The sequence below is a fragment of the Corylus avellana genome, chromosome 9 (assembly GCF_965113065.1).
Source record: "Corylus avellana chromosome 9, dhCorAvel1.hap1.2, whole genome shotgun sequence".
In the NCBI taxonomy this organism is placed as follows: domain Eukaryota; kingdom Viridiplantae; phylum Streptophyta; class Magnoliopsida; order Fagales; family Betulaceae; genus Corylus; species Corylus avellana.
This window is the reverse complement of record NC_142498.1, coordinates 6,814,914-6,832,380: the sequence shown is the minus strand read 5'-3', so window position 1 is coordinate 6,832,380 and position 17,467 is coordinate 6,814,914. Positions and strand designations below refer to the sequence as shown.

The 17,467-nt window shown below is 35.1% G+C and overlaps 1 protein-coding gene across 1 annotated transcript; it reads left to right on the top strand.

Moving 5' to 3' along the window:
- The first annotated feature begins 9,855 nt into the window (after positions 1 to 9,855).
- Positions 9,856 to 14,318, top strand: LOC132190845 (Leucine-rich repeat protein kinase family protein). Its single transcript, XM_059605879.2, has 3 exons — positions 9,856 to 10,513; positions 12,120 to 12,698; positions 13,641 to 14,318. Exons 1-3 carry the CDS (start codon positions 9,856 to 9,858, stop codon positions 14,309 to 14,311), a joined length of 1,908 nt encoding a protein of 635 aa, XP_059461862.2. The 3' UTR covers positions 14,312 to 14,318.
- Positions 14,319 to 17,467: the final 3,149 nt, after the last annotated feature.

Sequence of the window (17,467 nt, the reverse complement as noted above, 5' to 3'; positions counted from 1 at the left end):
GAGGTTGGATTTCAGGGAAGGAGATTGGAAGAGATGATCAGTGTGGGAGTGTCAAGTGTGTGTATATATATATATATATATATATATGAGGGAGGAGAAGCTTTTCTGGTTGTGAAGATTGGGTAAGGCTTTTGAAGAGTGAGAAAGTATTGCTTGGAAATGGGACTAGAGTTATATGCTTCTTTGGGAGAGCAAACCTTTTTTGAGAAAGTTAGTAATTGAGTAATAGGTGTACAAATAAAATTTTCCTTTTTCTGAGTTTACTGTTCATCACGTTCTTGTTATAAGCTCAATTTCATTTATAATTTATGGTTTAGGATTTTATTTGTTGCATCTAACTATGTAATTTATTAGATCTATAAATTAAATTTTATTTTCACCATGAAATGGATCAAGATCCGTAATTGAAGCCCTTAAGCAGACTATCATTGCAAAGCTCACTTTTTAGAAAGTTATCATGGATTAATTAAATCAATTATATTTATATCTAAGAAGTTGAGTTTCTATAATCATCAAAAATACATAAATAAATCTTTCTTAGTCAATTTAATTCTTAGATTCTTGCCCCTAAGGAGTAGATCAATCAACTGAGACCACACCTCATAAAATTAACGGAGGTTACTAGTTCGAATTGCTCCTCCCCCGGCCCTTTCCTTCCGTGGACATGTCAAAAAAATTCTTAAACTCCTAGCTAGCCACTAAAAAAATATAAATATGCTCTAGTGAACACAGAAAATAAAAGCTATATCACTTAAGCCTTTTTTTTTTTTTTGTGTGTGTGTGAATTGATGTTGCAGTGACAATTTCATTTATAATGGCATATAGTCTTATACCCACATTTCGACACAATCCGAACACAACACTCGACACTTAGGACTGTTAATTTCTTACACGACTCGCGAACCCGACACAAACCCAACACAAAATTAACTGATTAGGATTGAGGAATTTAGCTTGTTTAATTAAATGGGTAGGGTTAAAATTAACTTTTATAGTCTTTATATCCATACTTCGGTACGATCCAAACTCAACACGCGAATATGAATTGTCAGTACCCCTAATAAAAAGATGACCCCTCCTATGATGTTGCCTTGTCAATTAAGCACCTTAATATTGACCACTTTTTTTTTTTTTTTTCATCTCAATTTCACTCTTAATAATAAGTTAATAAGCTAACAGAAAAATGATAATAGTGAGCGAGGTGCCGAAAGCATATATTATAAAGCAGAAAAGAAAAGGCAACAACCTTGCTTTGTCTTGTGAGAGTTCTCTTTGACTTTTTGGAAGGGGTTTCAAAGAAGGGAAGAATAAAGCGTTGCCGGACGTGCTTTTGGGCACCCAAAATATTATTGGGGAAAAAAGGATCCGAAAATTAAGGAAATAAACAAATAATGATAATAAAAAGAAAATTGCTATATATATATACCCAAACTTTTCTGGTTCACCTCAACATTTTCCATTTGTGTTCGACTATTGCGGAGTAGTTTTTGGATATCAAACGAATCTACCCAAAAGGTAATTTTAATGATTTCCTCTTTTTCTGCAATCGGCACCTGTTGCTCTAGCTAATGGTCCACCATTTTCAAGTGTAATTTTTATGTTATGTATAGTCGTGCCCATGGGCATATAGATTGAAGTAGATTCTTTTCTTTTTTTTTTATCAATCCAAAACCTTTTTATAAACTATACAAGTTTTTTCCAAAACATACAGCTTTCTCGGTGTAGATGATGATATCTATAATGTATAGATGGATTTGGGAATAAAATTGATAGTATAATTGTTATAAACTTGTAAACTTCAGTTTTGTAAGGGATGGATTTCAAGTCCATAAGTACATTGACATTTTGATGTTGTTGAAATGAGAAAATATATATATACCATACTCGTAATAAAATTTTTTCTTATTTTGCTGATATAGTATTGCAAATCAATTTTTTTTTTTTATTTATTTATTTATTTTTTTTTAAGTAACGTTATATCAATATATCATATTTTTATTAAATAAGCATCCTATAATGTTCATATGATAATCCTAACAAAATCTTTTAACAAAAATTGATTGAAAGATTAGTTGGAACTTGGGATTGGCTTGTCATCATCGTGTGATAGTTGTAAAATAAAAAATGCCATTTCAAGTAATTCTAAATATTCATATCTCATCTCACTCTCATACTACTGAATTAATATGTCATTACTCATGTGGTTTATAGTATCACTCCTCCATTTTTTTTTTAATAATTGCTGATACAATGATAAAAATGTCTTAAAAATTGTAAAAGGAACTGAAATAGGGTATAGCAAAGACACGTGGATTAATGGATGGTTGGAGGAGGCTATGCATGTCACGGGCCAATTGTTAAAAAGGAGTTAAACACGTAAATTTTGTTACTGGCCACAATGAATAGTGTGTAGGCAATATGGTATTATGGTTTACATGGACGGGTGGACGTGTGCTATTTTGTTCAACCAAATTCCAATGCTTGCTTCCTAGTTCCAACCCCCTATTTTTCTTTTATTTTTTTAAGAATACGTGTGATTGAAATTACACAAAAATTTTATTATCAATTTGATGAAACTTAAGGGTTGAAAGTCCATGTTTAAAATTTTGTCAATTTTTTATACGACTCGCAAATTCGATACGAACTAAATATGAAATTAAACAATTAGAGTTGAAAAGTTTGATCTATTTAATTAAATGAGTCAGGTTATAGTTGACATATATAATTTTATACTCATGTCTCAATACAATCTGAACCAGACATACGATATAATGGTTAACAATTTTTGACATAACCCACAAACCTGGCACGAACCAAATATAAAATTAAAGAGTTACAGTTAAGGGATTTAACCCGTTTAATTAAATGTATCGGGTTATTGTTGACTTTATACAATTTTATATTTATACCATTACACGATCCAAACCCAATATGAATTTTTACCCCAGTAAAATTATGATTCCATTTTCAAAAAGAAACCAGATTCCAAAAATTCAAATTCAAATCTAAAAAATTAAAAAAAAATAAAATAATATAGTAAATTAAATACAAGTGTTCATCGGTGCTTTTCTTTGAACTTTTGAGAAGTGATCCTTTCCATTTTTAAACACCCTTGACATACAGGCCTCATGCTTTTATTAGGGTTAAATACCCCAATGGGGTGGCTAAAACCACCTCCAATGGATTTTGGCCAACCCTATTTGGGCCCTTGGGGTGACCGAAGCCATCTCCAATCCCTTGGCCATTGGGGGGTGGCCGAGCCAATCCCTTGGCTATATATATAGGGGTGGCTGAGCCACCCACATTGGGTTTGGGAGTGGTTTCGGCCACCCCCATTTGGCCACTTAAGGGTGGCTGGCCACCCCCCAAATGGCCAAGGGGGTGCATGGCTATGGCTATCCCCAAACTTTTTTTAAAAAAATTAATAATAATAAAATAATTATATATAATTTTTTAATTAATTATATAGGCATGTCAATTTGTTATTAGTACTGACGTGGTGTTTTGTCAAATTTTGGACGAAGGTACCATCCCCATTTTATGTAAACTATAGATATCTCTTGTGATAAAAATTAAGAGGTTTGATATAGACACAACACAAATCCAACTCATGGCCAACTTCTCTCTTACGTGTAAAAAAAATATTGAATTTTAAACCAAACAAATTGTATTTTTTTTCAAATTTTCAGAATCTTAAAATCCTCTCTATCAATTTTTTTTTTTTTTAAATGACACGTAGAAGAGAAGTTAGCGATAAGTTGAATTTATGTTGTAATCTTAACATTTTCCAAAAATTAAACTCTAAGGGAGCAACAGATAAAGTTGTTAAATCACAGGAAAATAAGATATTTAACCATTCTTTTATTTATTGCTTAATCTGACAAGTTAAGTAGGGGACCCGGCCCATGACCCATAAGCAAAAATTAACCATTCTCAAGGAAGCTGGGAAGCGAAGCCCCATCCAGATTCTTCATAGGAATAGCGTAGTCCATAAAAGTTTGGAACCCTTCATAGGAATAGCAAAGCCCCATCCAGATTCTTCTTCATAGGAAGCGAAGTCTTAAGGCCTCGTGGGCCTCACATCTCCCAATCATCTAAATGGGAAACATTTGCAAACAAAAAACACAGAAAAATGTCATCGTTGACCTCGCTTTAAAAAACGTGACGCGAGGCACTGATGAAACGAGGTCGCTTCTTAAAACGAGACGTCGTTTGAACAATACTTCACTGTTCCAACAATGCCTCGTTTTGAGAGACGTCATTTTACTGCTTCAGCAATGCTTGATAGTGTTGTTTTAGTAAAATGACGTCTCTCAAAACGAGGCATTGTTGGAACAGTGAAGTATTGTTCAAACGACGTCTCGTTTTTGTAGTGATAGCATTGTCTGATGTTTACATTCTTGTGAGTATGACAAAGTTTTCTCTAAATTTAAGTTTTTTTTCTAATCTTTTCTATTTTTTATTAAGTCTAAAATGCACAGGAGAATCACATGTTCATTCAAAATACATGTAAAAATTATATACTTTTTTTTTTTTTGTTTTTAACAAGTTTAACATATTGGGTTTGAAGAATCTGACCAAAAAAGAAAAGAAAAAGAAAAGTAAACCTTTATCTATCAAAATAAGATCAGTCTCGTAAAGTTCACCTAAATAAACAAAGACTTAATATTTTTCATTATTTCCGTTAAAGAAAACGGAAATGGTTAATGGATGAGCTATATTGAAAAATTTTGAAATTTTGATGGGGTGTATTGTAAAAATTAAAACATTAGAGATCAAATTAAAAATTGGCTCAAACTTTAGGAGGGGTGTAAAGTATAATTTTCCCAACCCAAAAAAAAAAAAAAAGATTACACTCAACAAATAATATGATAAAGAGTTCTCACTAAGCATCAATATTAGTTATTAGCAACATTGTAAGTAGATAGAGTTGAGGGGTCGGGTGGAAGACTCTGAATAAGGAAAAAAATATTATTATATATGTGGGTTAATTGCAGGTTACATAGGTTGACCCACATTTGACCCGTTTATTAATTGTAGCTAATTAGATTAACCCGTTTTAGCATGCACCTTATTACACTAAACCTTAACCCTTTAATTGCATGGCGACTTCTTATTCGGTTTGTGGGTTGTGTTAAACCTTATTAATTTAAGGATTTGGAGAAAACCTTGTTCAAGTCAATATAGGGAACAAATTTTGACCAAAAGCTATATCTATATTAACAGAACTTTGGCAATTCCCTACAGATTTTTTTTCACTCATTTGATTTGTCATTGAGTTTAATGCATTATATCTATATTAACAGAACTTTGGCGATTCCCTACGGATTTTTTTTCACTCATTTGATTTGTCATTGAGTTTAATGCATTAAAGCCAATTGGCCAACCTCTTGAGGTTGTTGGCTTACCTCAACCTCAGTCTTGAGTGTTCAACCACCCCTTTGAAGACGAGGGGATGGCCATCCATATTAGGGTGTGGCCAAAGCCACCCATTAGTTTCTTTAATATTTGTTTTTAATAATTTTATTTTTTAGGTAGCTAAGTCTATACAACGCATTTTTTTGAGCAATTTCATTATAATAGAAAAAGAACTACAAAAGGTGGAGTTGGGGACCCCAAATACAATCGCTACAGTGCAGAAAATAAAAAGTAGAAATAAAACGAAAACTTGATCCAAATAGAGTTTCTTGACCAAAAGGTCGAGGAGAGGGCCGCCATGACGGGGCTATGTGATGCAATTCAATGAATAAATCGCTGAAAAGAGGATGAATTGATGATAACTACAATTAGGTGGTGATGCAAATCGAATGAAGCTAGCAAAAGGCTCCGTTCGAACGGCCATATGTTATTTCATGTTTTTAACGTTTAAGTGTCGTGGCCATCCGGATGGCCATAAGTCTCGTTTGGATGGGCCGCCGTAGCTTTATTTTATTTAAACCGCCTTTATTTCATGTTTTATTATGTTTAGGGTTTTGGGAATCTTTATTTTGTATTTTATTATGTTAAGGATTTTAGGGGCTATAAATACATGCTTATAGCCTCCAGAAACGCAGATTTGGATTATTATTGAGTTTGTTGAATAAGAATACTTAGAGTTGAGTTTCTTTTGTATTTTTTCCTTAAGCCTTAGATAGCATCGATTGTTTTAAAAAGATTTCTTTGATTACTTGATAGTCTCAAGAAATATATATATCTGCAACTTATTGATGTTATTCACTGTAACTCATTATGTCACACTGCATCAGTTGGTATTAGAGCCCAAGTTACTTTCCATGAATGGGAAGGGGCAACTGTCTAACAGGCATGAACGAAATGCACACGCGCACGGAGGCAACACATAAGGAGCAATTGGCGATTCGTTTGCAACACATGGAGGAGAGGTTTGGCGGTCTAACTGTGCGGAAGAAGGGGCGTGTGTGCACCCAACACGGGGACCCTACAAATCAATTGGCTGACATAGATGGTCCGAGCATTCGTCGTCGTCAACCAAGACCGCAGTACGTGGGGGCGGGCGACAAGTTTATCATTGAGAGTGAACTTGTCAATCTTTATACGAGGTGTAGAGTGCGGAAGGAATTTTCGATGGCACAAGCCCATGCTATATCATGGGACGCAGGTGTCAAGCTCGACACCCTGGGCTTCCAAGGGTACTTAGAACCCAAAGAAACCCCAGTTAAAGAAAAAAGAGAAAAAAGAGAAAAATCGAACAAAAAGAATGTGCCTCAAAAGGCGGCCGAGATGACGAATCAATGGGCGATTCATCGGCAACACATGGAGATATTGTGGAAACAAGCAGAGGCCATCACGACCCGGTTTGGCAACATGGGTGGCCTTAAAGTTCATCACCATCAAAAAACTCCATGCTTTGTGGATAAAGCTATTGTGGTTGTCGTTCGTAGGGTGCAATCCCAACGACAGAGGGTGTGGATTGAAACGGAGGGCATGGATAGAGAGGCGGTAGAGATTAGGAGTCAATCGGTTATGGTGGAGGAAGATGGATTTATTGAAGAAGATTGCTCGGTAGATTGGACCTCTCCACCAATCTATGACACCTATCCCGACGACATGGTGAGTTCTTTACATCAAGTGCTAGATAAAAGTCCTAAAAGAGAAGTCTTTGATTTGGAAGTTAATTTCCTTGGAGTAGATGCTATCTTGTCAAAAACTTTTAACCAAAGTTGTGATGAGATCTATGGGGTGGAGACGACTTTTCTATCAAAGAGTGAAGGGGTCTTTGTGAGTTCTTTGGGAATTCTCAAGGCTTGTGGGAAGGGCGAAGCAGGAGAAAAGCCTAACAAGTTTAAACGGCAAAGTGTTGTGTTAGGCTTTCACGACAAACATCGAGGTATGTCGATGATGAAGAGCATTACATTTATTGTGGGGTATTGTCTTGTCTTGATTTTGAGGAATGACGAGTGGAATGAGTTGACTGGATATCCGAATAACCGTGGGAAGAATCGGCCGAATTCGAGGATGAATTCTCTCCAACCTGGAAAGAATGATGCAGATCGGATGAAGCTAGCAGAAGGCTTCGTTCAAATGGCCATATGTTATTTCATGTTTTTTACGTTTAAGTGTCGTGGCTGTCCGAACGGCCATAAGTCTCGTCCGGACGTAGCTTTATTTTATTTAAATCACCTTTATTTCATGTTATTATTAGATTTAGGATTTTAGGAGTCTTTATTTCGTATTTTGTTAGATTTAGGGTTTTAGGGGCTATAAATACATGATTATAGCCTCCAGAAATGTATATTTGGATTATTATTGAGTTTGTTGAATAAGAATACTCAGAGTTAAGTTTCTTTTGTGTTTTTTCTTTAAGCCTTAGATAGCATCTATTGTTTTAAGAAGATTTATTTGATTACTTGATAGTCTCAAGGTCTAGAAATATATATATAGAAATATATATATATATATATATATATATATATATATATATATATATATATATATATGCTATTTATTGATTTTCTTCGCTACAATCCACTAAGTCACGCTGCATCAGATAGCTTATGAAAATCACCTTTTTCTATATTCTTTGACAAAAGAGCATGCCCAATAACAATACAGGAAAAATTATAGAACCATTCCTTCTTTATTGAAAGATTTGGAACTAGATACTGTTGGAGAGGGCAGATCGTGGACTATACACGGCAGTGAAGAGGATGGCGACTTGTGGTAGCTCTGGGCACGGGGAAGCCGATGGAGTGGCGCGTGCATGTTGGAGGTGAACAAGTAGCAATAAATCTTTTTATTTTTTTAGGGGAATTTTTCATATATATTTCTTGAAAATAGATCAAGGGCATAAAGCTCTTATATCAGAGAGCATAAAGTTCTGATAAATCATAGTTAAAGTTACGAGGTTACAACGTCATAGAGACAAATATAAAAATCTTACAATCAAGTTTTCTCTATGACTTCAACATTCGCTAACAAATGTTCAAACTTCAGTTATAGAACAGATCTACTCAAGGCAGACTCAATCTAATACATAGGTAGCCCATGCTTTCAACTTTTACTTTTTCAATCGTGGGAGTAAAACCTTCACACTGAAACTAAACATCATCGACCCAAAGGCGAAGATAAAAATCTCCACCTTAAAAATTGCTCACGAAAGCATATCTAATGAGAAGTCAAACCCTTATTCAAAAAACCAGCAATAACATAATAAAAAACTTACAAATAGCTACAACAACCAAGGCGAGGGAAGCGAAGTGCACAGGCCAGCACATGGTAGACGAGATGGAACCGTTTTGCGCCAATGGGCAGCTGAAGAGCGGGGGAGCACAGTGGGCCAGTGCGTGGCTAAGCGAAACCAATTGAAGAGACTAGATCTAAATTTGAAAAATTAGATTTAAAGTCCAACCGATTCCAAGGAGGCGAAGAACGACACAGCACGGTGAAGGGTGAACAAAGGGAGTGCATCATAAGCAAAAGGGATGGCGAGAGCAACTGGAATTTTGCAGCCCAAGCAGCAATAAATCTAGCTCCCAAACTCTTGCAAATGAAGACAAAATAATAATAATAATCAAATAATCAAAAAATAAAATAAAAGGAAAGAGAGGAAAAGAGAAAATAGGAAGAGTGCGCCATTTGGTTTACTAAAGGAAAGTTAAAAATGGGATTTTATGAGGAGTAATGCTATATATTACTCTCATTGTCTTTACATAACCTCAAAATTTATGCAATGTGATCCCTCCAACTATTTGATGCATAAAAATAATTATTTTTTGTTAGAAAAAATAGGCTATATAAACTATGAGTAATGCTACAAGTTCATTTTGTGCTTATCTTAAATTCTTTAAAAAATGATGTGGCTATTAAAATTACCACTAAACTTGTGATTGATTATTATTAAATTTTGACTAAATAGTAATTTTAATAACCAAATCATTTTTTAAAGAATTTAAGATAAACACAAAAGGAACTTCTAGAATTACTTATAAACGTTGGGATGATTGCGAGATAATGGGTTATATATATATATATATATATATATATATATAATTTTTTTTTTAAAAAAAAGGTTTTTGTTGTAAGGCAACAACAATCATCAGAGTCACTAATAAATTAATAATCATTAAAAAAAAAAAAAAAAAAAAAAAAAGGGCATGGAGGCATATGATCAACAAGAAACCAACTTACCAGCACATACCAAGCTAGCTAGAAAATAATAAACAAAAACAAAAACAAAAACATCAACGGCAATGAAATCCAAAAATCCTCCCCAAGGCCGGCCCTTTTCCATCACCAGCTCACCCGGACTTCGTCAATTTCACCCACTCCCTAATAATATTTGTCCCCTTCCATCTTTCTTCTCAATCTCTCAACTTTCTCACTCTTCATCGCTTTCCAATGGCGCCTCGCAAACTACTTTCCCCTTTCATCTTCTTCACCTTACTACTTGTCGGCTCCCCGTCCGCCGCCGCCGACGCCACCGCCCTCCTCAAGTTGAAGAGTTCCTTGTCCAATGCCGACGCCGCGCTAAGCAATTGGAACTCGTCGATCCGCCCCCCTTGCACCGGCAACGTTAGCAATTGGGTGGGTTTAAAATGCGACAACGGCGGAAATGTGTACTTTCTGCGGCTGGAGAACATGAGTCTCGCCGGGACGATTGACATAGACGCGCTGGTGGGGTTAAATGCTCTGCGGAGTTTAAGCTTCATGAACAACAGCTTCCAAGGTGCGATGCCGGACGTAAACAAGCTTGGTAAACTAAGGATGTTGTATTTGTCTTTCAACCGATTCTCCGGCGACATTCCCGGCGATGCTTTTAAAGGCATGAATTCTTTGCTGAAAGTTCATTTGGCAAGGAACCAATTTACCGGTACTATTCCGGGCTCCCTTGTTGGGTTGAATAAGCTTATGGAGTTGAGCCTGCAGGGTAACCAGTTTGACGGAGAGATTCCGGATTTTCCACAAAAGGGGTTGAAGGTATTCAATGTTGCAGACAACCGCTTGGAGGGTCGGATTCCGGCGAGTCTAAGCAACATGAATTCAAGCTCTTTTTTGGGTAATTATTTTTTAATTTTATTTTATTTTATTTGTTTTGGTTTGGGTAATTAATTTCACTTGTTTCATTTTCTTCCTCAACTTTATTCGCAATGCCCATCTTTTATTTGTTGATTTCATGTACCCACTATTGTGATTGTGTTGAAAAATAGATTTTTTAAAGTTTTTAAAAAATATATATTAAATTTTTTATTTTTTATTTTTTTTAAAATAAATAAAAACGTGAAAGAAATACTTATAAAATTTTTTACCAAACAAACAAACTTTTTGTTTGGCACCACTATTTAGATGCTAAAATTATTTTTTAAGCTTCAAACGCTACATTTCTAGTTATTTTATCATTTTTTTTTTCTGCTGTATTATTCAGCATTTAGATTTATCTGAACAAATTTACTGTATAGTTAGTTATAAACTTAATTTTTCTCTATTTTAATTACACACTTTTATAAAAAATTTATCGACACTTTTACTATCTTATTTAAATATTATTATTTTAAGAATTTTTATATTCTTTATTTATTCATTTCTACAAATGACAAGAAAAACACAATTTAGTGAATAAACAGAATGTGTGTGAGCACCCGTTCACCAATTATTTTAACAATTTGGTGAGCTGAGAGCATTTTAAATCATTTCTGATATAGATATATATTTTTTTCCACCAGATATAGAATTTTTTTTTTTTTTTTTGAGAATCCACCAGATATAGAATTATTTTCTCTTAATCTTTTCATAATCTTCCCTCTAAAATAAGAAGTTATCTCTTGGAAAAAAAAAATAAAAAAAATAAAAAAGGAGAAAAAAACAAAGTAACCTTTAATTATGACCCTCTCTCTGTAACACAAGATTTTTTTGAATGATAATCTCTTTAGTTTTTATATGTTTGAATCAATAAAAGGGGTAATTTAGTCGAGGATAACTTCTATAAGGAGCTGGTGTAGCCCACCAATAGGAATTTGCCACGTATGATTATTGCACCAAATTAAATAAGCACAAAAATACTAGATTATATAAGTTTTTTCTTTCTTCATTTTTTTTTTTTTTTTTTTTTTTTTTTTTTTAAGATTGTGCAGCGTGGCCAGGCGCCGCCACCCCCAGCCCGCCAGCCACCCAAGATCGGCGGAGGTGGCCACGCCGCCACCCCCAGCCCATCTGGGGTGGCCGGCGAGCCACCCTAGCCCCCTACACAATCTTTAAAAAAAAAAAAAAAAAATTGAAAAATCCTATATAATCTAGTGTTTTGGTGCTTATTTGATTTGATGCAATAATCCTATGCGGTAGATTTCTATTGGTGGGCACAAAGGAATTGATTTACACCAGTTCCTTATAGAAGTTATTTTCTACCTAGTCAACTTAGAATGATTAAGTGGAGGAATAAAATTGTAAACAACTAGATAATATTCTTAGTACGTATATTTAAAATATATCTATAGAATCCATTTCATAATATTAAATTGCCGAATTATGATATGCTTAATTCTGTTACCATATCTGAATACTTGTAAATGGCATGCACGTTGATACCAATGCTTAGCTAAAAAAATTAATAAATCTCTTAATTAATTAATAAATAAATCCCCACCATTTATTTATTTGAAATTGAGCAGGCAATAAAGGCCTATGTGGAAAGCCTCTGGGCCCATGCAAGAGATCAAAGAAGGGCTACATTGTCATAATCGCCATCTTAGCTGTTGCCGTTGCTGCATTAGCTGCAATAGGTGCATTTTTTTTCACACGTGGCCGCCGAACCCAAGCATACGAATATGAAATGGGCCAAGAGAAAGAAGCCAACAAGGACTTTTATGTTGGCCGAAAGAAGGCCCAATCAACCGAGCTCCCCGGTGGCGATTACAGAAAGGGTGAAAATGGGAAGCTCTTCTTTGTGAGAAACGACAGGGACACTTTTGACTTACATGACCTTCTCAGAGCAGGGGCTGAAGTGTTGGGGAGTGGGAGTTTTGGGTCTTCTTACAAGGCTATTCTTCTGAGTGGGCCAGCTGTTGTTGTGAAGAGGTTTAGGCAAATGAACAACATGGGGAAGGAACAGTTTTATGATCATATGAGAAAGCTTGGAAGGTTGTCTCATCCCAATTTGCTTCCTTTTGTGGCCTTCTATTTTACCAAAGAAGAAAAGCTTTTGGTTTCTGACTTTGTCGAAAATGGCAGTCTTGCTAGTCATCTTCATGGTATGTTCTCTTTTCATTTTATAATGTTTCATATTTTACTGCAAACTTTGTAATTTCAATGTAACACTATTACTCTACTCCCAAAAAAAAAAAAAAAAAAAACCCTACTCAAAAAAAAAAAAAATGTAACACTATTACTAATGACCAACTGTTTTCTCTTGGACTCATCAATATTTCGGCAAGCTTAAGTTGATAGAAAATAGTACATGTTAATCATTTAATTACTATTCTAACACTTTCATTCATATATGAATTCAAACTCTTTGTTAATAAGGAATTAGGATTCTCTTCATTTCATTTGAACTGGATAATATCCAGTTAGTTATATTTGAAGGTATTGTTGTCTTTTCACTTTTTGATTGGACAAAAATACCCCTTAAATATAACTAATTGGATATTAAAGAGGATCTTTAAAGATTAATAAGTGTGGATCAACACATGAAATATTTAATTAAAATATAAGGTGAATGACAAATATAAGGTTTGAACTCAAAGATGAAGAGTGAAGACCCTCTCCATTTCACTTGAAATAAAGAATATTCATTTAATGGTCAGATTTAATGTTTGTTGCAGTACAATATTGTACATTATGCCACATCATTTAAATTTTTTGAATGTCATGCTAACTTATTTATCGCGTGACATTATTTACACGGTTAGATATAACAATATTAAATTTTGGCAATCAAATTACTAATATTCATCACTCATTAAATGATTAAATTAAGAGTAATACTATTTAGTAGACTGGTATATAACTACCAAACAACTGGATGATGTGGCACTAAAAATCAGCCTTTAAATCAACAAACTGCCACATTATCTCAGTTGTATGATAATAGTATAATAGTCTATTAAATAACTTTAATCAATTCTATCCGCTTAAACTTTTAAAATAAGTCATACTAAAACCTCATTAATTTTTGCTTTGATCTTTTTCAGCAAATCGTGCTCCTGGGCAGCCAGGGCTTGACTGGCCAACTCGCCTAAAGATCATAAAAGGAGTAGCCAGGGGATTAGCTTGCCTCTACAGAGAGTTCCCTGGCCTAACCCTACCACACGGACACCTAAAGTCCTCCAATGTGCTTCTAGACCAAAACTTCCGGCCACTCTTGTCGGAGTATGCTCTTGTCCCGGCGGTGAACAAAGAGCATGCTCAGCAGTACATGGCGGCATACAAGTCGCCGGAGTTCACGCAACTCGATCGTACGACGAAAAAGACCGACGTGTGGTGCCTGGGGATACTCATTCTTGAGCTGCTGACGGGAAGATTCCCTGCAAACTATCTGAGACATGGGAGGGGAGAAAACGAGGATTTGGCAACGTGGGTGAATTCTGTCGTGAGGGAAGAGTGGACGGGTGAGTTGTTTGACATTGACATGAAGGGAATAAACAACAGCGAGGAAGAAATGTTGAAGCTTTTGAAGATTGGAATGTGTTGCTGTGAGTGTAATGTGGAGAGGAGGTGGGAGTTGAGGGAGGCTCTGGAGAAGATAGAAGAGTTGAAGGAGAGGGACCCTGAGGAAGCAGGCTACTATTCTTCATGTGCTAGTGAAGGAGATATCTACTCTTCTAGGGCAATCACTGAGGAAGACTTCTCCTTTCTCAGCTAATTTTGCTGACGAGTTAATATTAAGAGAAACACTACATATATTTTCAAATGTTCACTTTCTAATTAGTATTAGGATTTTCGTTTGATGGTGATTTTCACCGTCATGTCAAAGAATGAACGTATGAGAATATGTGCATATGCATTGGATTGTGAAGTTGGGTGAGGTGGTTGGGTGAGGTGGGAGGTGGCCGGTTTAAGGTAGAAAACTCTAAGTTTTATTATTTTTCACTATTAATTATTATATATGCCTTTCATTTTCATTTTTCCCCGTATATGTTATATCTTTTGTCTGCAGCAATAATTTTGATGAGCCGAAATATCTCCTGTAATTTTTAAATTTGCTCTTTCAATCACTTGTAGAAAAAGAGAAATACAAAAAAAAAAAAAAAAAGGAGATATTGCTATTTGCATTGGTTAGAAATAAAACAAGGAAAGATCATTATTTCTCCTTATTTAGATTAGGTTTACTTATCATTATTCCTAGTTTCTTTATAAATAAAGATATATGTAATATATTTGAGAGAGTTTGAGTGGAACTCCACGTCCCGATCGATCCAATTCTTTTCTCTGTTTTCCAAATCACATGGATTCATTTATTTATTTATTTTTTAGACAGCCAGCCCCTTTCTTCTTCTTTTTTTAATTAATTTTTTAATTTTTAATTTTTATTTGTTAAAAGTGACACATGTCATTGTTTTATTCGTACTTCCATGGCACATTAATAGAATTCATCAAGTGTTTGATAAAATTTGTGTGCAGAGATTAAACTGTTATTTTGGCCTACCCCAAAAACATTTAAATTATTTTTTTATATCGTATGAAGCGACTTATAATTTTTTGTAATTTTGACTAACCATAGAGACTGATTTTGCATTTATACCCAAGCGTCATTTTGACCATTTGGATTTTCTTTCTTTACAAAGAGAAGAAATAGTTCCCTTCAAAAATAAAATAAAAAATAAATAAAGAAGAAAAAATAGTTACTACAAAACAAAAAAATTCTTTCATACGAAAAGAAGGGTCATTAATTACTTAACCATGAAATAATTTCCCTTCTTTACAAATGGATAGAAATAAAATCCCATTTTGATTTGATGATCAATGTTCTTTCTCTGTAAAGAATTAATTACTTTTCAAATGAAAGTAATTTTCTTTGCTTAAATAAAAGAGAGTGATTCAATATTGTACGTATGAATTCCATTTAATTAGATTATAAATCTATTTAGATTCTAAATTAATTGGATCTTCTATTTTTGGTTTTTTCTTGCCTTTGAAATTAAAAGCTGACACACTATAAATTGAAATATTATCAGCAAGCAGATAAAATTCTCAAGTCATCACAGCCTTTCTTACATCAATAATCAAAATACAAAGGAGAAAACTTCTTACAAAGTGGCATTTTTTATCATCTTATTTGTTGCAACTTGTCAGTTTTTCCTTCTGATAACCCTCCCTTTTTTTTTTTTTTTTTTTTTTTTGGGTTTTGTTTTATATGATAGACTTTTATCTCCCTTAACCATTGTTTTTTTTTTTTTTAATTTTTTTTTAATATGATAATAGTGATTAATGAAATAGTAATGACATGTGTATCATTCTCAACGCTACCAAGAGCTGAGGCAAGAGATGGAGTTCATTGTTGTAACGATGACGATTGTGCTGGGATAGACTGTATATACATAAAAGCTTGTGAAATAAATAGTACTTGCGTTTGCGCCCGCATAGGAATGAAAAATGGAGGCTGGATGAAGGCTTTCATGCAGGCATGCAGGATACTTGGGGGACGTATGTTGGAGAGGGTGATGATTGGGCAAAGATTAATTCTTAACTCACATGCTGCCGACAGAATCTACTGAGGTGGCAGAAGGCTCAACGTGGGACCACACAGCATTCCATTGAATTTTTAAAGAAGAAACTTGCAACTCTCCCAGGGAAACAAAGATGAGGAGAATGGTACGGAGATGCGAGCCGTGAGGTGTGAGTTACAAAAGTTGCTTGACAAAGAGAATCTTCAGTGGTGCCAGAGAGCTAAGTCTGATTGGTTGCGGTGTGGAGACCGTAATACACGTTACTACCATGCGTGTGCCAATGCCCGAAGACAGTCCAACCGAATACTTAGAATCACCGATGCAGATGGTGTGCAATATACATTGACGGAAGAGGTACAAAAGGCGTTTATTGACTATTTTTCTGGACTTTTTACCTCTGACACTGCAGGAGATGTGGAACCTTGTTTACAAAATTTGGAGAGGAAGGTCTCGGAGGAAATGAACAGTGCTCTGTTAAAGGCATTCACTGTGGAGGAAATTCGGGCGGCTCTTTTTCATATGGCTCCGCTTAAAGCCCCAGGTCCTAATGGCTTTTCTGCTGGGTTCTATCAAGCCAACTGGAATGCAATGGGGGACGACCTCTGTCAAGCAATTATCGGTATTCTTAATTCGGGTATTTTGCCTTCATTCCTGAATTTGACAAATATTGTCCTTATTCCGAAAGTGAAGACTCCTACTTGTGTTACCGATTTTTGACCAAATAGGCTTGTGTAACGTGATTTACAAGATAATTTCTAAAGTTCTTGCTATTCGGCTCAAACAAATATTGCTCACCATTACATATCCAGTTCAAAGTGCTTTTATCCCTGAGCAGTTGATTACAAATAATGTTTTGGTGGCATATGAGACACTACATACTATATATGCACACTAGGCTGCAGGGCAAAAAGAGTTATATGGGGGTGAAGTTGGATATGAGCAAGGTATACGATCGGGTAAAATGGAGATTTTTAGAGGCCATTATGCGTAAGTTGGGCTTCGCTCCACGATGGATCCAACTGATCATGATGTTTGTTTCTACGGTCAAATATGCGGTTGTGGTGAATGGGAAAGCATGTGAAAGATTAAATCGGAGAGGGGCTTGAGGCAGGGAGATCCTATTTCCCCATATTTATTCTTACTATGTGCAAAGTCTTTGAGTTCTATGATTGACAAAGCTAATGGAGGGGGGGTTTTGATGGGGGTCCCAACCTCTTCGAGGGGTCCTCGGATAAGCCATCTTTTCTTCGCAAAAGATGCTTACTTTTTTGTAGAGCTGACACTACAAAAAACCTGATAGTTTCTGACGTAGCAAACAGTAACAAAATTTTGCCACGTCAGTAATTATTGAC